Genomic DNA, 21695 nt, shown 5'->3' on the forward strand with positions numbered 1-21695 from the left:
AACATGTAGTATTATAAATTTTTGTAATGATGTTTCTTATTGTTGCAAATAGATACACTTAAATTTTTACGACAGTAGAAAAAATGATTTGGCATCAAAATTTTGTCACACAAACATAAAATCTGACTTGTACGTATCACTCAATAAGTGTTATCGTATGAGTAATGAGGTCGAAACGTATTAAACATGTCAATTTTGCTACAAGCCCAAAAGCAATGTGAATATAGTGCACCATTTATAAAAAATGTTAAAAATCAACATCATATAAAATTTTGTCATTTCTTAAACAAGTAACCACATAATTATATTACAGGTACTTTTATTTTAATTATAAAATTTTTATTGAAACAACATGGATAAAAAAAGAAGAAAAAATAATAGTTTCATTTCTTATCATGATGAAATTGAGGCTTAATTATTATAAAAGAAAAAGAAAAAATATCATTCCTTGAAAGCATAAAGATGCAGACTAAGGGCATGAAACTCGGAAGGAGATCGTAAAATTAAAGAAAACTAAACAAAAAAACGCCAAATCAATACCTAATCTCAAGATAATCATCCATTTCATCCGACCAACGTCCATGAACAATATTATTCATGGCACGCATACTAGGACTATTACTAAGGTCAACCACAAAGTCCCTCGGCTTGTAACCCATTTCTCCCGTATTCCTGATGCGATTTTTTATGCTACCTTCCTGAGCTGCATGTATAGGCTCCCTTCCCATGCCCTTTCCGGAACCCTTTACACGGCCACGTCTTCGCTTCGGCTCTGAGAGCATCAGCATTCCCTGATTCACCTGCTTCTCTAAACAACTAATACAACTAGCAATATCTTCTAGAGCAGGAGTTGACTGCCTATCACCGGAGCTCAATCCTGGACCAACCTTCTGCTGATCAATCGACTGTTGAATAGTCAAAGAAGTAACCTTCCCTAATCCTTCTGAATAGTCGGAGTTTCATTTCTTATCATATATTTACTAAAGATGAAAATGATGAAAAAATATTGAAAAATATTTTCACACTAATATCCAAAGATTATATTATTCAACATGAAAGAGAAAATAAGTGAAAAGGAGGATATTTCATCTTATCTATAAAATTTTTTATATAGTAAACATTTGAAAATGATTAAAAAAAATGTGAAGATATATATTTTGTCTCATTTTCATCAAAGTAAACGCGAGTGGGCATTTGTAAGTTTCTATTTTCATTCACAATACCTCAAAATCAAAAATAGATAATCCAAAATCAAACACCAAATTATCATGACCTCCATTTCCACACAAGAATTAGGAAAATCGAAATAGATGACCATAAAATATTGTAATCTAATTCACCTTCAATATTGTCTTAGGGGTGACTAAATTGCAATAATGCAAGAATTGAAGGACTAGAGTCGGTATAGCTTTCGGCAATCCATGGATAGTAGCGATAAGCCAAGACTACCAAAATAGTACGTCTTTTTCCGCGTAAGTAAATTTTGAAAAAGTTAAGAAATGGTCAATTCGGTTTTTTTACTGCAAAACGGTTTCTGTAAGAAAACCCGACATGCAATTGACCTCTTTTAAAAACGCAATCTTTTTTTCTAATTTTACGATGATTATCCCCTTTTATTCGCTATTCAGTCTTTTAATTCCTACGAGAAATCGGAAAGAGTTTTAATTGAACTGTACAAACAAAAGGGGAAGCATAATCTTATATTAATTGAGCAGCATCTTGTATTCTTTGTTGAGAGAGAGAGACAGTTAAATACATCATCACCCTTTTGACATTTTTTTTCTCCGAATTTCCTCAACCGGCAAAGAAACTTTTCTCTGGATTTCTCCATTGGTTTCCCATTGAAACACATTAGTTTTTGTTTAAACCCTTTTTAGATTAAGCATTTCTTCTCTGACTAGAACATTCTTCAAGTAGATTGCAGATTTCAATAGATTATTGTTTAGGTTTCTTGGGAAGAATTGCAGTTGATCATCTCTTTGCTGCTGAATTCAATTTTTTGTTCAATTAAATTTATTAAGTCAGAACTGATTGGGAAAGGGAGTGGGAAAAAAAAAAAAAAACTTTTCCCATCCCTTGAAGAATAATCCAATATTTGGTTTGTGGGTGCCATCAAAATCGAACCTTTGACCAAGAAAAGGAGTGATTTCTTTCATTTGGGAGAAGGGTTTTGTGAAAAATTGAATCTTTTTTCTTTTAATTTTTCCACCATGACTAAGAATCCAGTGTCTCTTGATAAATGGAGGGATTATTTCACCACTGCAAATTCCGATATTTTCAGCATAATCGAGCATGCAATCATGGTTGCTGCTTCGGATTTCCCTTATGATTTCAAGCTGAAGAGGGATCGGATAGCTGAGAGGCTGTTCACGTGTAGAATGACAAAGTGCTTAGGTTGCAACAGAGCTGAAGTGTGTGTTGGATATGATGATTGTCTGAAGGAAACTGGTGGTGATGGTAAAGATTCGAAAGGGAACAAAGTGAGTAGAGAAGAAGAAGAAGATGGTGATGATCACAGAGAGGTGATGGAGATGAATGCTGAAAATCGGGCTCGTGATCAAGATTATGATGATGCTGAGGCACTGACTGATGAGATTGAGGAGGAATCTCAGTTGCTTGAAGAGGTTGCAAGGATCAAAGAGGTTCTTGATGAGAGAGAAGGAAAGGTTTGTTGTTTGCTCTCTACTATGTTGTTTGTTCATTGTTGGATTTGACAGAGTTTCTTGTTTTTTTTTATCATTTCTTGAATTTGATTGATTGTATGTGAATGGCTATGATCTAGTAGTAGGTTCTGTTCTTGAATCAACTTCAGAAAAACTTTGCTAGTTTTATCCATTCTTGGTATGATAGATTTGTGGGTGATTACTAATTTGGTATCAAATTTGAACTAAATTGCTTGCTAGTTTTGGCTTATTTGAGGTTTTTGTATATTTGTTACAGCATGATATGTTGTTTGTGCAGTCTGATGAGGTGCTGTTTGAATCACTGAGGCGGCTTCAGTTGATGCCGTTGTCTGTGGAGATTCTCAAGGTTTGACATTGGTGTTTTCGATTTTGTTGGAGAAGCGACTCTGCATTGTTGTGATCACGGATATTAACTGATTTTGTTTCTACTTCAGGCAACAGAGATTGGGAAATCTGTTAATGCTCTGCGGAAGCATGGATCGAAGGAAATCCGGGATCTTGTTAGGCGACTAGTTGAGTAAGTATCTTATCTTTTAGCTGCATTGTCGTGCTGGCTTAAGTTGATTGAACTTGATTTACTTTTTTGTCGACTCCTGCTGCATTGATTATTACATAGCCATGATCTTGATTTCTACGTTACACGTCGGAATGGATTTGGTTGACACGTTGCATTGTAAATTACTTTGGCTCGTTTAGGCGATGCAAGATATTTAATTTCGTATCGTGCTGGCTTAAGTTGATGAACTTGATTTACTTATTCTGGACTGGTGCTGCATTGATTATTACATAGCCATGATCTTAATTTCTACGTGACACATGGTCTCATCGTCATAGTTCATACTATTTTGGGCTAAAATGAACAGATTTGGTTGACACGTTGCATTGTAATTACTTTGGTCAGCCCCGTTTAGGTGATGCAAGATATTTGCTTTTCAATTAAGTTGATTGAAATTGATTTACTTTTTCTAGATTGGTGCTACATTGATTATTACATAGCCATGATATTAATTTCTATGTTACACGTGGTCTCATTGTCTTAGTTCGTACTCCCTCCGTCCCAAAGGAAATGTCCTCCTTCTTTTGGGCACGGTTATTAAGGATGCATAATCTGCCTAATCTAGTAGAAACTGAAATGATGCATAATCTGTCATTGAATCTTATATGCTGCCTAATCTAGTAGAAACTGAAATTTCCTTAATATTCTACTAGATTAGGTAGATTATGCATCCTTAATAACCGTGCCCAAAAGAAGGAGGACATTTCCTTTGGGACGGAGGGAGTACTATTTTAGCTTAAAAGGAGCGGATTTGGTTGACACGTTGCATTGTAATTACTTTGGTCAGCCCCGTTTAGGCAATGCAAGATATTTGATTTTGTTGATGAGTGTCTGAACCCTTTCCCTAAAATTCAGGGACTGGAAACTCATGGTTGACGCGTGGGTTAATGCTACGACAGCCATTGCAGGTACTTTAACCCAAACGCTCTTTTAAAAAGCCGGGAATCCAGGATTTTGTTGTTTGTCTACTTCGAGGATTTACGTGTTATTCGCATCTTGTAGGTGCAGATTGTACGACTGAGTCTGCAAAAACATCTGGTGTTGAAGAAGAGGAGGAAGAAGAAGGGCTTCCGTCTCCTCCTCTGGACGAAGGAGCTTTTCTCGCGACTCCTACATCAATGGAGTGGTCGCAGGTATCAAAAACATTTCCTGTCTTGTTTAGAAAGTTCTCCAACAAAATGCTTGGCACGTCGACTGACTTGGCCTTTTCTTATAATCTTGTGTTGCACAATCGCGATTCATGAAGTTCTTTGACGGCATGGATGATGATGGAAGTGAGTAGTCCCCAAAATTCTTTCTGTTTCGCTTTTGCTATTTGGTTCTTATCTGAATTCCCCAGCGAAATCCATGATTTGATTCGGGTTGTTGTTCGACTTGTTTCAGATCTTCAAAACTGTGGGGAATTCAACAAGAACCCAAAAAATGGCAGAACGCGGATACCTGAAAGATCAGACATTCCCACACAGAAATCCGAGAGTCCGAACGATTCAAGAACTCCTCCGAAGGACTTGAAGGCTGGAAATCGGAGGAATAAAGAATCTACGACGAAGAAAGAATCTCCTCCCTGCAAACCAAACACACCAGCCAGACCAAAGCCTCCCAGCAATGAGACGGGCACTAGGAGACCAAATCCAACTGCGCAACCAAATGGTAACTACATCTTTAAGGCCCACCAAAATGGCACAATTCAGAAGAAACCATCTCCTCAACAAGAGGTATGCACTCTTTACATAGATAGTCGACTCGTGCTAACATATTTCAAACCATAATCTCAATGTTGTTAAATTTCTTCTACCAGAAGACGAATCGTGTCAACGAGGCTTCACATAAGATGAAACTAGAGGTTGCTAAGAGGAAACTTCACGAGCGCTATCAAGAAGCTGAAAACGGTCAGTTAGTCATAGTTATGTTGGATCGGAAAGTTGAACTAGCATGTACTTTCCTATCTATGTAATTTACTTGTTTCTTAATCGGATGTTTGTGAATTCTCGACAGCCAAGAAGCAGAGAACGATACAAGTAGTCGAGCTGTGCGACCTCCCAAAGCAGAATCTTGCTCGAGGGAACCAGCATACGAGACCGGGCAACCACCACAGGCAATGGGCGCAGGGCCGGTGGTAACTTTCATTATTCATAACCCTAGCTAATTCTAATAATCTTGAGTTTCCCCCTCCACCCTAACCGTGGTGGTGGAGTGGTGGAGTGGAGTAGTGTCGCTAATCTCCCGGTTACTCAAGCGTCGAACGTCTTGGGAAACGAGAATCCTGAGTGATAGATCGGACTTTTTTTCGCCCGTACCGTCTAAATCAGTCAATGTAGCATAGAAACATTGTAGTTGATAATTTATAAGTGCATATCAATGTGCTTGCTTTGGAACACCACATTATGGCCTCCTTTTAGATTGTCACATTCTTGATATATTCCTTTGCATTGTTTGTAAAGGATTGGAAGGGATTTATTTATTTTTGCACATAAAATTAGTACAGTTGACTAAACGAGCTTTTATCGAGCCAAACACGCAGATCATGCATTTTACATTATATTTCTACTTATCGAGTTCAAACTATAGTTTTTTCTGTATATTTAAAAAGAACATTGTTGTGGGTGGAAATTGGTTAAACAATATTATTGATCTCTTTTTTTTTTTTTTGAGAATCTCTTTTGTTTCCCCTCAATGTGACAAATTTCAATAATTTTTTCAAATGCAAATGCTGATTTTCCAAGAAATGGTCCAATTCCAACATGGGGTGCCGTAGTTAGGGTCCACGCGCATGAAATTGACCAATTCTTGTCTTATATCTATGAATTATTCTTGACGCAACCATACTCCATTCCCAAATTCAATGTAAATAAAAATAATCAAATTGAATTTTTTTAAAGAGTAATGCTAAACAATTACGTTGTGGTCACTCATAATTACTTAAATAAAAAATAATTTAATTTATTTTTTAAAATAAAAATAAGATTTAGTTATTTTATCATATTCTCTACATCGTAATTATTTTTTTGTTATTTTGTGGTAACTTTTTTATTTTTATTAAGAAATAAATTAAAAATAAAAAATGCAAAAATATTATAAAAAAATAAGTACAATGTAGAGAATATAGTAATATAACTAAATTTTATTTTTATTTTAAAAAATAAATTAAATAAATCAAGATTTTTCTTATTATACTAGTGTGTGGGTGGCCATAATGTTGATGCATAGATTTATTATTTTTTAAAACCGCCAACAAATTTAATCAAAGCTCAATACAGAATGCGGAAAATGCCCTTCACCTATTGTTGGATTATTTATTTATTGTGTCTTGTATTTCACGTGGTTACTTGCAACAAATACATATAATTATATAGTAGTATTATACTATGTAGATATAATGAATATATATAATGAATAAAAATAAAAGGAGAATTTGACAAATGAAGAATGGAACATGTTTATAGTGGTCCCAAATTTTCTTTAACGGCCTACAAATTTTGACCAAAATCACACCTTTGTGCACATGTTGCAACACTTTTTCATGAGCATTAATTTGGTTTTTCCATTTTCAATATTTTTTCAACGCTTTACCAGTTTCGCTGCATTTAAAGCCATTTTTGTTGTGAAAAAAAGTAGCTTTTCACTCCATCATTCAACAAACATTTTTTTTGGAATTTGCATCTTCCAAAACTCAAAAGCTTTGAGCTTTTTGTAGTATAATTCCCTTTTGTTGTTTCGGTAAAAAATCTTTCAGTGCAAATAATTTGATAATATTGCATGGTAATAGGTCTCAAAAGAAAAATATTACATGGTAATATTTGAACAAGAAAGATTTAAATATCCAGACGTTAAAGGTAAAAAATATATAAGAATTTACGCCTTTGAAACACGATCAAGTAGACTATCCCCCCAGTCCCACAAATATATTTCTCCTTCAATTTTCACACATATTAAAAATATATACATTTAATGTTAATTGAAAATTATAATTTATAAGTATTCTATTTTATCCTTATTTATTGATTCACAATATTATTTTCACTAACATTAGATAAGTTAACTTTAGTAAACAAATGCTTTACTACAATTTCAATTAAGAAACTGGACTAAGAGGGTGTTTGGCTGAGTTTATAAGCTCTTTAGAACAGATTATAATCTCCTTCAAAGTGTTTGACAAAATAAGCTCCTAAACAGCTTATGCTCTAAAAATAAGCTCTAAGAGCTTATAACCTCCCCAAAAAAAAGTTCATCAGCTCCAATTTATTTTCTTATTATCTTATAAGCAACACTCATTTTACAAAAATAATTCAACTATGATTTTTTATTTTCAACATATATCATTTTAATTTTATTTTTCTTTAATTTTCTTTCTCTAACAAAGATTTTCTATCACTAATAAAAAATTCCCTCTCTAGCTTATAAGCTTTAATTACACAAATACTTTGACAAATATAAGCTTTTAAGAAACTACTCCATCCGTCCCACTTCCATAGTCCACTTCACTTTTTCACACATATTAAGAAAATGCAATAAATAGTGCTTGAAAAATTCAAATAGTACTTGAAAAATAAATATATGTAATTATTCAATTTTGCCCTTATTTATTCTATATTTGACTATATTTAAACAAGGTTACTTTGGTAAAAAAAAGAAATTTAATGTTAATTTAATTTAGAAAGTGGACTATATTGTGGGACATCTAAAAAAGGAATAAGGGACTATGAAGGTGGGACGAAGGGAGTACATCGTATAAGCATTTGAAACATCTTATAAGCTCTCAGAGCTTATAAACTCTTTAAAATAAGCTTAGCCAAACACCCTTTAAATTTGGAGATGTCCCAAAAATAATGTTGTAGCCTCGTATGACGAAGGGAGTACTATTCACTATTCAGTATCATTTGAGTGTCATATATTTCACACTTAAAGTGGGAAATCAATCATCCACAAATATTCATTTCAAAATCTTATTTCAAAAAAAATCTTCGAGAATTCACTATTTATTTTGATTGACATCACATGTTGGAATTTGGAAGAAAAGAAAAATATATGTAAGAAACTATTTGGTGGAAGGCAATAACTCTGAAAGTGAAACGTGAATTCTAATTGAAAATCCCTTTTTTTATTGGTTCCTGACAACAAAATGCTCTAATTGAAATATTCCATTTTTCAGCCATTGTGTAGAATTAGACGAGCATATTCAACATTTGACACGTAGAAAAATTTAGGCATGCTAGATTACTTATTTTCTGCATGAGTAAGTCAAAAGAATGGAAATTTAAATTTATATCTTGGAAAATACTTTTTTTTTCGTCAAATCTTTTTTGTAAAAGATGAGGGTGTCTTGCCTTGTTCAACACAAACTCTTTGCTAATCTCCTCTATCACATTATAGGAAGTTTTATGGATCAAAACTAGTAAGCACACGTATATTATTGTTTTTAAGAACAATAATACAAGAGGAAAAAAATGAAAAAGAATCAAAAAAATATGATATTAGGGTGCGTTTACTAAATATGAAGAGCTATCTAATCATTATACAAAAAAATATTAGGGTGCGTTTACTTAGATGGAAAACGAGAGAAAAAATATATTTTCATTTATTTTTCATCATTTTCACATGTTTACTATGATGAATTTTTTTTTCCGTGCAGAGTAGAATATTTTCTCGGACAGCTCTTTTTCACTCATTTTCTCTCTAATGTTGGATAATATTATCCTATGGTAAGGATGTGAAAATATTTTTCAACATTTTCTCAACTTTTCATCTATAGTAAACATATGATAAAAAATTATATACTCCCTCCGTCCCAATAAAAGTGACCACTTTTTTTTGGGCACGGAGATTAAGAAATTGAGTGTTATATGTTTTAATAGAGTGTGGCCTACAATTGTTGACCAAATTAGTGAGTAATTGTTGACTTAATTAAAGTAATTTTGACATTTTTGGAAAGTGACCTACAATTGTTGACCAAATTAGTGAGTAATTGTTGACTTAATTAAAGTAAACTTTTGCCATTTTTAGAAAGTAGCCACTTTTAATGGGACACCCAAAAAGGAAATGTGACCACTTTTATTGGGACGGAGGGAGTATATAATATTTTCTCATCTTTTCTTATCCATCATTTTCCAATAAAATTTTTACAACCAAAGTAAACACAATATGACATGTATTTTGTTTTGAGTTGTCCCATATAACATGGTCAATTTTTCTTTTGGGCCATAATTAAAGCTTAATTAAAGTTCTTAATTAACTCACCAAACCTTAATTCTTTTCTTTCCTCCTAATTCTTCAGCTGCCTAGCTTTTTCATTTTCGACTGTCCCCTATCTCTCTCTTCTTCACCGCCCCCTATATCTCGGCCTTAACTTTTTTGCTCCCGGAGGAAGATAACCATGAAGAAGATGCCAAGCACGATGATGTCATCTCGCCGGACTCGGGTACTCTATCCTTGCTCCATTTCTCCTCGACGACGGTGCTTGTGGATATCTCTCCCACAGTCTTAGATGTCTCCACTCGTGGTGCCTTTGATGGGGAGCTTTTGTTGGAGGGGGGGGGGGGGGGAGGGGGGCACTCTTTCCTCGCTTTGCTAGATATGGTAAGAAAAGGCTAGGTGGTGGGGGAGGGTGACGATCGCTCGTCGAATGCGTAGCAGCGGCAACAACATGCAACGGCGCACGTGCTAAGAAGGCGATCTTCAGAGACAATGATTATTGAAAGAGGGAGTATTTTAGGGCTTTGTTTGTGTGTGTGTGTTCCGAGCGAGAGAAGAGAGACAAAAGAAGAGTTGGAGACGAAGGGGATGACGACGACGCCGACCTACTAGGTCCAGGCCACCGACGGTGATGGCGGAACTTTTGAGGAAGAAGATGGTTTTACTAACATAATTTAAGATCAATTAAAAATAACATTAAATATATGAGTTATATATCATTTTTTCTGATTTTACTTTTTAAAATACTCGTATTTAAAAGAAAAGCTATTAACATCGGGACGGAAGATGTATCTTAAAAAATATAGGTGGGTAAAACTGGGATGAGATTCAGTGTCCCACAATTTTATGTGTGACACTGTGTCCCATGCTTATATCTATTATTTTAAAAATACTTTTTATAAAAATAAAATTTATTATGATACTATGAATTATATTTAATTTTTATTTTAAAAAATTAGATTTTTTAAAAAATATATACCATGACTTTGAATTTATCAACCTATTATTAGCTAATAAAAGTGAAATTAAATGATAAAAAATAATTATATACCCTAAATTGATGGAATAAACCCTAGTTAATAATCACAAAATTAAACTAAAGCATATAAAATTAAAATTGAAAAACAAATATATAAGAAAATAAATAAAATTGAAAGTGAGCCACAAAGTGGAACATAAAGTGTGGTACACTGAATCTCATTCCGGGTAAAACTATGCCTCATTGAATTCTTACTTTTGTTTATAGTTGCATTTGTACGTGCCGACATATATATATATATATATAGAAATAATATACTCCCATGACCATTTTGAAGAAGGAAACACAATATTTGACAACTATTCGAAAAAACACAAAATCTGACCCCATTTTTTACGTTTTAGGACTGTTTTACCCTTAATTAGGGCGGTGATGAGGAGTAATATGTGCAGAGCAGAGAAATGATATAAGCCAGATGAGCGGGCTTCGTCAGAGAAATGGGCTTCCGCAGAGAAGTCAGAGGGATGGGCCTTATCAGAGGAACGGTCTGCACCAGAGAAGTCATTCTCACCAGAGAAATGGCTTTCGCCAGAGGAATCACCAAAAGAGCGGAAAAATCTCCCGTCTGAAGACAGAATTACTATTATGCCCCCGACCATGCGAGATGCGTGCTCCAATGATGAAATTACCCTTTTACCCTTAACGTGTAATCTATAAATAGCCATAAGCTTGTACCTTGTAAACTTACGCTTACTTCACTCGCAATATAACAGCAATCAGATTCTCGTGTTCTCAATTTTACCTTTCTCTCTCGCTTTTCCAAACAACACTAGGTATAATTCATAATCTGATCGCAAATCACCTAGTAAATCTGTATACGTTCAATCATAATTCACCAGCTGGCGCCGTCTGTGGAAAATCTGGGCTAGGACGTGAGTTTTAATCGCCGGCGTATGCAGATCCGTAATTACGATCGTATTTGCGTGCGCAGGCACCGATTGAGCCGATAATCTGATTACCCAAGCGAATCTGGACCAATATTCATGTTGTTTCTGCTAATCTAGCTACGAGCCTTTGAGATTTGTAACTTTTTACGTTTCTCCCTGCATGTGCATGTTGGGAAGGCGGTAGGCGTGGAGAATCGGGTGTTAATCTGTGCTTATTTTTACGTAATCCTGATAATTGTGTGTGGTTGTGATGTCCTCTTGCATAATTTACGTTTTTCTCACGAATCTAACGTATTTCACTAACGATCTGTTGATTGGTGCTCTGTTTTGGTGTTTTTTGGGTTTTCACGGTTATTTTGCCGGATAAAACGCTCTCTCACACTAGTTTGACTCCGAATCCATGGGAAATATCCATCGTTCTCTTTGCTCACGTTTTAAACCGTGTCCTGGGTTTATTTCCCAGTATACAGGGGTGTTTCTCTTGGGATTTCTTAATGGCTTTCGTGCCACTGTGCGGGATGCTCTACATTTCGTAGTTCTCTGATAACGGGCAGTCCGATCTATTCTTTACTCGAAATATTTTCTCATATTTTTCTTGTGTAGGTACTATGGACTCTTCTGATGCTCGCCGTACTCTTGAGAAGGAGTTTGACAACGCAGGGCTCAGCTCTGTTGCCCACACCACTGAGGTTCCCGCTTCACTGATTAACGGTCTGCCGGCCAGCACCGTCTTCACTGCATCGCCAGGGTTTCACACCATCTCTGCCACCCCGCTGACGGGTCTGAACGCTAACACCCAGAGATCTGCTCTGGTGACCCCGGGCTCTGATATGCCAAGCTTGGTCCCCACATCTGGTGGTGTACCGCTGAATTTTATGCTGTCAGAGCAGATGATGGTTTTGCTCAATTACGCCGCTGTGCGACAGGCGATGGGAACTCCCCTGTTGTCCACCATCCCCGCCACGACTCCCCTGCTGGGAGGGCTCAACCCCCAGGGCACTGAAGCCCCACCTACCGCTGCTTTGGAGGTGAACAATCAACTCGCCGATAAACAAACCCCGCTGCCTAAGGAGACACAGAGATTTCACGCTGAGAGGGAATTGGAGAGACGCCCAGAAGGGAGCCGCGCCCGTCTAGGGAGCATTGTTAGAAGGGAAGGTGTCGATGAATCCGACAGTCACTCTGTCACTCCTATGTTTGAGGAGGAAAGACCAAGGGAGACCCCTAAACTGAAGAATCAAGTATCACGGCTGAAACATCAACTCAGAGATCTGGAGGACAGTCTGAAGGAGAAATCTCAGAGGGATGATAGGATACATAGGTCAGAGAAATCATACCGGGCAGAGAAATCGCACCGATTAGAGAAGTCGCGTCAGACTCGGGGGTCAGAAGGACGGGACCAGGAGTACTCCTCTGGGAGGCAGGAACACAGGGCCCACAAGCGTCATCATGCCCACGACGCACCAAAAGAAAGAAGGGAGCATCGGAAATATAAGGAAGATAAGCGGGACAGAACGTCAAGGGTCCCCACCACTACCAGCCGAAGCCCCTTTTCCGCGGACATTCTAGCGGATACTCTGCCACGAAGCTACAAGCCTATTTCTCTGGACTATGATGGTACCACTGACCCGGAGGTACACCTTAACCGGTTTGAGGGACTAGTCACACTCCACATGTACACTGAGGGCATCAAGTGCCGAAGTTTCTCTACCACGCTAACTGGACCTGCCCAGTTGTGTTTTGGGACGCTCGCCCCAAATTCCATTCACTCGTTTGATGACTTACAGACTCGTTTCTTAAGACAGTTCGCAAGTTCGCGAAGGGTTGGGAAGTCAGCTCTCTCATTGATGGACATCAAGCAAGACCAGACCGAAATATTGCGAGAGTACACTGCTAGATTCAACCTCGCTGCTCTGGAGGTGCCACAGGCGGAATCACAAATCAAAAACTGTGCTTATGTCAGAGGACTAAAGCCAGGACTCTTCTTCGATGAGTTACAGATCAGACCGGCCAGGGACTTTGATGATATCATGGCTCGGTTGCCAGGATATTTGCAGTTGGAGGATGCTAGGATGGCACGAAAGGCTGAAAATGACAAGCATAAGACCAGGAGAGCCGAAGAGGCCCCAGAGGATTGCCCCCAAGGGTACCCCCTACCCAGGCAGAGGGACCACCGCGCCAACAACGCACTGTAAATGAAGTAACTCGTTTTGACGAATACACTCCGCTGAACAAACCGCAAGAGGAGATCTTCCATCTGATCAAAAAACAGCCGTTCTTCAGGGCACCCGGGACCTACAGGGATGGGCAGCCACAGCAGGGCCCTAATAACAAGTTGTGCGAGTACCACAATTCTTATGGACATTTCACTAAGCACTGTGGACATTTCACTAAGCATCAACTGGAGCTTTTGGTACGCCAGGGAAACTTGGATCAGTTCATAGCTCGGGGGAATGAGGGCCAGGGTCCGAGGCCAGAGCAGAGAAATGAGCCCCGACAGGACCAGGGGAACAACCGAGATCGAAGGCCAGAGGAAAATCGGTATAATCGCCGAGGAGGAGCAGAGGGTCGGGTGCCTCCCTTCCCGTACCGAAGAGAGGTGCACATGATCTTTGGGGAAAATGGGACACCAACATCCAATAGGGCCAAAAAGCAGGTTGTGCGCGCAGTAAAATCAGGAAGTGATGGGAATCACGGATGTAGTAGAGGAACCGGCCATCACCTTCGGATAAGAGGATCTGAGAATGCTTATGTATCCACACGATGATGCATTGGTAATCACAGCTGACGTCGCCGACTGCATTGTTCATCGCGTCTTCGTAGACTCGGACAGTGCAGTGAATATTTTATATCTGGAGTGCCTCCAGAATATGGGAGTCGAAGCCCACATTGAACCAACAAACGCCCCGTTATTCGGGTTTGGGGGAGAAATGGTCATGCCAATAGGTTTTGTGGAGTTGTCGTTAAGTCTCGGCAATGCGGATGCCAGCAAGACCAGGGTAATACGATTCCTGGTAGTGGATATGCCAAAACCATCCTACAATGTGATACTTGGCCGTCCCGCCTTGACGACGTTCAGGGCAATTATCTCCATGTTCCACCTGAAGATGAAATTCCCCATCGGAGGGGGAAGAGTGGGAGAAGTATGGGGTGACCAAAAAATGTCGAAAGCATGCCATGTACAGATGCTTACACACTCATCGGGGCAGAAGAGGGAAAGAATAACAGAGGGACCAGATACCCGAAAAAAATGGAAGGTGGACGAAATCACCGCTCCAGTAGAGGAGCGTCAGGAGTTGGCGGAATTGTTAAATGACCGGGACAGTACAGAGAAATCTGCGCTGGTCTCCACCAGCGATGTATGTAATATAATAGAATTATTTCCCGGGCGAGAGGGTTTCCAGACCAAGATTGGATCTTCTATAAACAACCAAGCCAGAGATGAGCTAATTAGCTGCCTGCGGAGAAATGCGGATGTATTTGCCTTCAGTACGGCTGATCTGAAGGGAATAGACAGATGGTTGGCGGAACATTGCCTTAATGTGGATCCGAAGGTTAAACCAGTGAAACAACGAACAAGGCATTTCGGTGCCGAGAAAGATGCCGCGATCAGGGAGCAGGTTCAGGGGTTGTTGGATGCGGGCCATATTGAAGAAGTCCAATATCCAGAGTGGATATCAAATGCTGTGATGGTGGCAAAAAAGACGAATAGTTGGCGTATGTGCGTGGATTACAGGGATCTCAATGCCGCCTGCCCCAAAGATCATTATCCTCTGCCGATGATCGATCAATTAGTAGATTCCACATCGGGTTGCGCACTATTGTCCATGATGGATGCATACCAAGGATACCACCAAGTAAAAATGAACAGAGGGGACATCGCTAAAACGGCTTTCGCCGTCTGCTGTGGGGTTTATGGTTGGAAAAGTATGCCATTCGGCTTGAAGAATGCGGGAGCTATGTACCAACGAATTATGGAAAAAAAATTTAAAGAACAGCTTGCAAAGAATATATCAGTTTATGTGGATGATATGCTTGTACGCAGCGTCAGAGCGGAGGACCATGTCTCTGACCTGGAGGAGGTTTTCACGGTGATCAGAAAACAACGGCTCATGCTCAACCCAGCATAGTGCACCTTTGGAGTCACCACGGGAAAGTTCTTGGGATACAAAGTTACTCCTTCAGGAATAGAAGTCAATACAGATAAGGTCAAGGCCATCATGGATATGACCCCACCTAGAGGAATCAAGGAAGTGCAGACTCTGAACGGGCGAATCACTGCTCTGAGTAGGTTCATCTCGCGATCAGCGGAACGCAGCATGCCATTCTTTAAAATTCTGAGGAAGGGAACCAAATTTCAGTGGACAGCAGAATGTCGGATGGCATTTGAGGATCTCAAGGTTTACCTAGCGGAACTCCCAACTCTGACTAAGCCAGTCCCGGGGGAGGTATTATACTTGTACATAGCAGTGGGGGAGGAATCTGTCAGCTCTGTGCTCATCAGAGAAGAAGGAAATCACCAGAGGCCAATCTATTTTGTCAGCAGGATTATCCAGGGGCCCAAATTAAATTACACAAAAATCGAAAAGGCTGCTCTGACGGTCATGGTCACGGCACGGAAATTGAGGCCTTATTTTTTGTCACATCGGGTAGTGGTGCGAACTGCTTTACCTTTCAGGCAAGTGCTGGGGCGGCCGGATTTGTCAGGAAGAATGGTCAAGTGGGCTGTGGAATTGGGGGAATATGACGTAGAGTACGAGCCAAGAACGGCTATCAAGGCACAAGCTCTGGCAGACTTTATCCAGGAGACTACACGCCGCCCCGTGCAAGAGTTCTGGATCGCTTTTGTGGATGGATCAGTCACCAAAGAAGGGTGCGGAATTGGAGTATACATCATCTCTCCAAGCTCGGAAGTATATCAATTCGCCATCAAATTCACTTGCAGGATGTCCAACAATGAGGCCGAGTATGAGGCCGTGGTCAGAGGAGCACATATCTTGTCAGAATTACGGGCTGAATGTGTTATCATCAGAACCGACTCTCAGTTGGTGGCTCAGCAATTTTCAGGGAGCTATCACATTAAGGACCACAAGATGAAAGCATATCACTGCAAAATCAATGAAATAAAACAAAAATTCATGGAGTTTAAAATCGAGCAGATTTCCAGAGAAGAGAATACAAAGGCAGACTTGTTAGCACGAATGGCCAGCGCAGTGGAACAGACTTGGAATGACGAGATCACGCTGCTCTGTGATACCAGAGAAATGGGGACTTCACAGGTTTTCTCAGTGGAAATTCGGGATGATTGGCGGGCTCCAATTATACATTTTCTTAAGACAGGGGAACAGTTGAGAAAAGAATCTAATCAGAGGTCTCGATACGAGAATTATTGTTTGATTAACGATCAACTTTACAAGCGATCCTTTACTCAGCCTTTATTAAAATGCTTATCGCCAGAAGAAAATAACTTTGCTTTAAAAGAAATTCATGCAGGTTGCTGTGGTGGGCATACGGGATTCAGGGATCTCGTACGAAAAATCATTCGGGCAGGGTTTTATTGGCCTAACGTCAACACGGATGCCAGGGAATTCGTCCGCAAATGCGAGGCTTGCCAGAGACATGCGGGAAGAATCAACGTCCCGGGGAAAACCATGGGAGTCATGTATGCCATATGCCCATTTGATAAATGGGGTATAGATATCGTCGGAAAATTGCTTACCGCACCAGGAGGCAAGTGCTTTCTCATCGTGGCGGTGGACTATTTCTCCAAATGGGTCGAAGCTGAGGCGGTTGCAAAGATCGATGAAGTAACAGTGGAGCGGTTCATTTGGCGAAACATATGCTGCAGATTTGGCGTCCCTAGGATCATTGTGTCAGACAATGGAACCCAATTCACAGGGCAGAGAATTGCTGACTTCTGTGACCGAATGGACATCACCCAACGTTTCGTGTCCGTGGCCCACCCTCAAGCAAATGGGCAAGTGGAGCTAGCAAACAGATCAATCTGTGAGGGAATCAAAAAGCGGCTGAATCAGAGCAGAGGAAAATGGGTCGAGGAGTTGGACACCGTCCTTTGGGCCTACCGAACTAGCCCAAAGACAGCAACCAGTGAGGCGCCTTTCACCCTGGTATACGGATCCAATGCAGTGATACCAGTGGAGGCCAGATTGGAGTCATACCGCTTTACTACCTACGACACAGAGCAAAATTCCGATCTCCGAAGAACAGAGCTCGATCTTGTTGAAGCGCAGAGGGATGAAGCTCAAGTCAGAGCAGCGAAATACAAAATCATCATCAAGGCGGGATACGACAAAAGGGTCAGAGCAAGGAAGCTAGCCAAGGGCGACCTAGTCCTCAAGAGATCCGACGCATTGAAACCAATGGGCAAGTTCGAACCCAATTGGGAGGGTCCTTTCATCATCACCGAGGTCCTGGGCGGCGGGGCATACACTTTGTCGGATCCAGACGGCAGAGCCCTCCCCAGACCATGGAACATCAATACTTTGAAAAAGTTCTATGTGTAATATTGATTCGATGACATGTCAAATTGTAGACCGAATACTCTTTTTCCCCACAGGGGTTTTAACGAGGTTCGGGGCCATGATATCAATAAAATCAGATACGTGGTTCTAGGGAATTCCCTGTTGTTGACTCATTTTTTTAATTTTCGCTTTCCAAATTGCATATTCTACTTAACATGTTCATGCAGAGCATTGCACATGTCACCAGAGGGGGGAGTAGGGTGTATACCCATAATCCACAATTTACAAATTCAAAATTGCTGCTTAGCAAGGCAAGGGAAAAACAAATGCAAAATTGCTTCCTAGCAAGTCAAGGGAAAAGCAAACATCAAGGGCGGATCAGAGGAATCATTTTAACCGTAAGCCACGAAAGTTGGTTGCGCCGCCCGGGCCCTCCATGCTCCGTGCAGGGTGTTCTCTTAACCGTAAGCCACGAAAGTTGGTTGCGCCCCCCGGGCCCTCCATGCTCCGTGCAGGGTGTTCTCTTAACCGTAAGCCACGAAAGTTGGTTGCGACCCCCGGGCCCTCCATGCTCCGTAGGGCTGGGAATTTCGGGATCGGGTAATCGGGTACCCGATACCCGACCCGAAAAAATCGGGTATCGGGTACCCTATACCCGAAAAATTCGGGATCGGGGTCGGGGTCGGGTATTTAGGGTGTGAAAAAATCGGGTATCGGGTATACCCGATCGGGTATCGGGTATACCCGAATTACCCGATTAAAAATAAGGGGGATTTGAAATTTTAATTTTAATTTTTTAGGGGCCCTAGTTCACTGCCAGTGTCGTCACTCTCTGTCTCTCATTCACTCCCTCCCGCCGCTCATTCCCTCCCGCCGCGGCCGCACTGCTTCAGCCTCCACGCGGCCACGCATGCCTCCGTACCTGAGCGGCGACCCCGTCGCCGGTCTCCCCCACCTGACCACCGCGCAGCAGCAGTCTCGAGTCGCCTCCGCGCAGCAGCAGCAGCAGCAGTCTCCAGTCGCGGCGCCGCCTCCGAGCTGCCTCTTCTGGATCTGGATCTGCCTCTTCTGGATCTGCCTCTTCTCCCACAGCAACAGCGCCGCGCCGCCTCCGAGCTCCGAGCCTCCGACCATCGTCCTCTGCCTCTTCTCCCACCCCTACATTTCTGGCATCCAATTCATTTTGATTTTGATTTTTGATTTCTGGATCTGGACAAGCTCGGGTAAATTCGGGTACCCGAATACCCGAGTCGGGTATTAGGGTACCCGATTTAGTAATCGGGTTCGGGATCGGGTACTATTTTTCACCGATTTTCGGGTTCGGGTACCCGATTTTTTCGGGTAGGGTACCCGAACCCGACCCGATTCCCACCCCTAATGCTCCGTGCAGGGTGTTCTCTTAACCGTAAGCCGCGAAAGTTGGTTGCGCCCCCCGGGCCCTCCATGCTCCGTGCAGGGTGTTCTCTTAACCGTAAGCCCCGAAAGTTGGTTGCGTCCCCCGGGCCCTCCATGCTCCGTGCAGGGTGTTCTCTTAATCGTAAGTCGCAAAAGTTGGTCGCACCCCCAGGTCTTCCATGCTCCGCGCAGGGTGTTCTCTTAATCGTAAGCCGCAAAAGTTGGTCGCACCCCCAGGTCTTCCATGCTCCGCGCAGAGGGTTACTATTTAATTGTAAGCCGCGAAAGTTGGTTGCACCCCCCGGGTCTTCCATGCTCCGCGCAGAGGGTTACTATTTAATCGTAAGCCGCGAAAGTTGGTTGCACCCCCCGGGTCTTCCATGCTCCGCGCAGAGTGTCCCAGTTAGCAGCAAAGGGAAGCAGCAGAGGGATGACTCAAAAGGAAGCAGCAAAGGGAAGCAGCAGAGGGATGACTCAAAAGGAGGCAGCAAAGGGAAGCAGCAGAGGGATGACTCATAGGGAAGCAGCAAAGGAAGGGCTGGAGGAAAAAAGTCAGAAAAATTCTTGAAAGAAGAGTCAGAGAAATCCCAGAAGACGGAGTCAGAAAAATGCTCAAGGGAAGAGTCAGAGAAACCATTAAGGGAAAGAGTCAGAGAAATCATGAGCATCTCAGTAAACAAAGCTACTAGCTTAGTTGAAGGCAGAGAAACTACTCAAGGAAACCACGCAAAGGAATCATTCAGAAGCATCACCCCGAAGGAAACTGACCAGAGGAACTGCAAACACTTTAGCAAAAAACAAACACTCTACACGACAAAAACATGCGTCACATCTCGAGGTCCTGGAATACAAGGCCACAACAACAACAACAATAGCAGCAACATAATACGAAAGACAAATGAATGCAGAACCAGCATAGAAATTAAAGGAGGAAAAGAGTCATGAAGAAATCCTATTCATAAACGCCGAAGCGGCGGAACTATACACGAAGATTAAAATAAATACAAAGTATTTACAAGTTCAAAGTTACAAAAAAGTCTGATAAGCTAGGGGAGGGAACAACAGGGCAATCAGGAGGGAGGAGCAGGTGTAGCAGACTCAGGAGCAGCAGCGGCAGGAGGAGGCACAGCAGCAGGGACGGCAGCGTCAGAGGGCTCGCTAGAAGGACCCCCTTCTTCAAACACCGGCAAGGTGCCAGAGTCCTTCACCGCGGGGAGACGGGCTTCCACGTCTAACAACTTCAATGCCTCATGTGCTTATTTTGTTTCATCTCTGTACAGGGCATAGAGTTGATCCACCGCGGCAGAGAAAGAGACGGGATCTTCAAAGGCGGAGGCCTGGAAGCCAGAAGGCAGAGGAGGCTCCATGCTAAACTGCGAGAACCCCAGGGAGGTGTCACCGGCCTGGCCCCTCAACTGATTCACAAAATTCAACAAGGTATTGCAGAAGGGAGGCCGGTATACTGGAACAGTGGGCGCCGGCTCAGAGCAGACCCCAAAGGTAAATTGGGGAAGGGTCTTCTCCAAGACCGGATACCACCACTCCGGCTTCTTTGGGGACTCAGCAGTGATCCCCAACAGCGCATTCAGGTCCTCATCCTTGATATTATCCATCAAGGCATCCATGTCAAGGGCAGCAATCTGCTCCGAGGATGCACCCACCATCTCCGCCGCCTTCGTCGCGGTCTGCTTTATTACATAGGCAAAGATGGAGCCGAAACCCTCCAAGTAATCCGGAGTCCGCTGAAAGGCCTCCAAGGTGCCCTCCAACATCATGTCCAGGAACTGTTGGCCTTGAGGAGACAGGATGAACTCTAGGCGCTGGTCTCAGGCCCCCAGAGCGTAACCCCGGTTTTGAGCGCCCTCACAGGCTCTCCTCCAGCCGCTTTTGGCCTCCTTGTACTCCTTGTCATACCTCGCCCGGAATTTGGCAAGGTTATCATAGCCCTTCCTTTTGGCCCTCTCTAGCTCAGAGGCTAGAGAGGCCTTCTCCACCTCCGCCTGAGCAAGTTTAGCCTGCAGCTCGGCTATGTCCGCCTCGGCTTTGTTGTACCGCTCCACGGTACCGGCGACCTCCTCGTCGCGTTGCGTAGTCTGCTGCTTCTCCGCCTCCAAGTCATTCTCCAGTGCATCATAGTCATCGATGCACTGGACCACTGCCCCAACACGGGACTCCAACTACAGAGAAGCGAAAGGAAAGGGTCAGAGCAGAGAAACCAAGAGGTTAGTAATAACATCACTTAAATATGGTAAACTGCGCAGGGTACCTGAAGAACCAACTGGCTGAGTTGGTTAGCCAGCACCGCCTTCTTCACTTTATTTGATGCCTTCCTATCCTTGGGATGGATGTGGAAGAGCAGGGTGTGGACAAAATCACGCCCCTTTAGGGATGAAATTGGCCTGGAGCCTGAGGCCTCTGACTCCCCTGCAGGCAAGGCCATTGCCTTGCCCCTTTCATCATCCA

At 41.9% G+C, this 21695-nt stretch overlaps 1 protein-coding gene across 2 annotated transcripts; it reads left to right on the forward strand.

The window, feature by feature from the left end:
- The first annotated feature begins 1580 nt into the window (after window positions 1-1580).
- LOC130990226 (probable mediator of RNA polymerase II transcription subunit 26b) lies at window positions 1581-5734 on the forward strand. 2 transcript variants are annotated; one of them, XM_057914455.1, is made up of 9 exons: window positions 1581-2666; window positions 2962-3030; window positions 3119-3201; window positions 4096-4148; window positions 4243-4373; window positions 4487-4514; window positions 4624-4955; window positions 5039-5129; window positions 5236-5734. In XM_057914455.1, exons 1-9 carry the CDS (start codon window positions 2211-2213, stop codon window positions 5358-5360), a joined length of 1368 nt encoding a protein of 455 aa, XP_057770438.1. In that variant the 5' UTR covers window positions 1581-2210; the 3' UTR covers window positions 5361-5734. The 2 variants fall into 2 exon arrangements, with proteins under 2 accessions (XP_057770438.1, XP_057770439.1); XM_057914456.1 differs by having other exon boundaries at window positions 1583-2666; window positions 5042-5129.
- The last annotated feature ends 15961 nt before the right edge of the window (window positions 5735-21695 follow it).

This window comes from Salvia miltiorrhiza, chromosome 6, assembly GCF_028751815.1.
Source record: "Salvia miltiorrhiza cultivar Shanhuang (shh) chromosome 6, IMPLAD_Smil_shh, whole genome shotgun sequence".
NCBI classification, from domain to species: Eukaryota; Viridiplantae; Streptophyta; class Magnoliopsida; order Lamiales; family Lamiaceae; genus Salvia; species Salvia miltiorrhiza.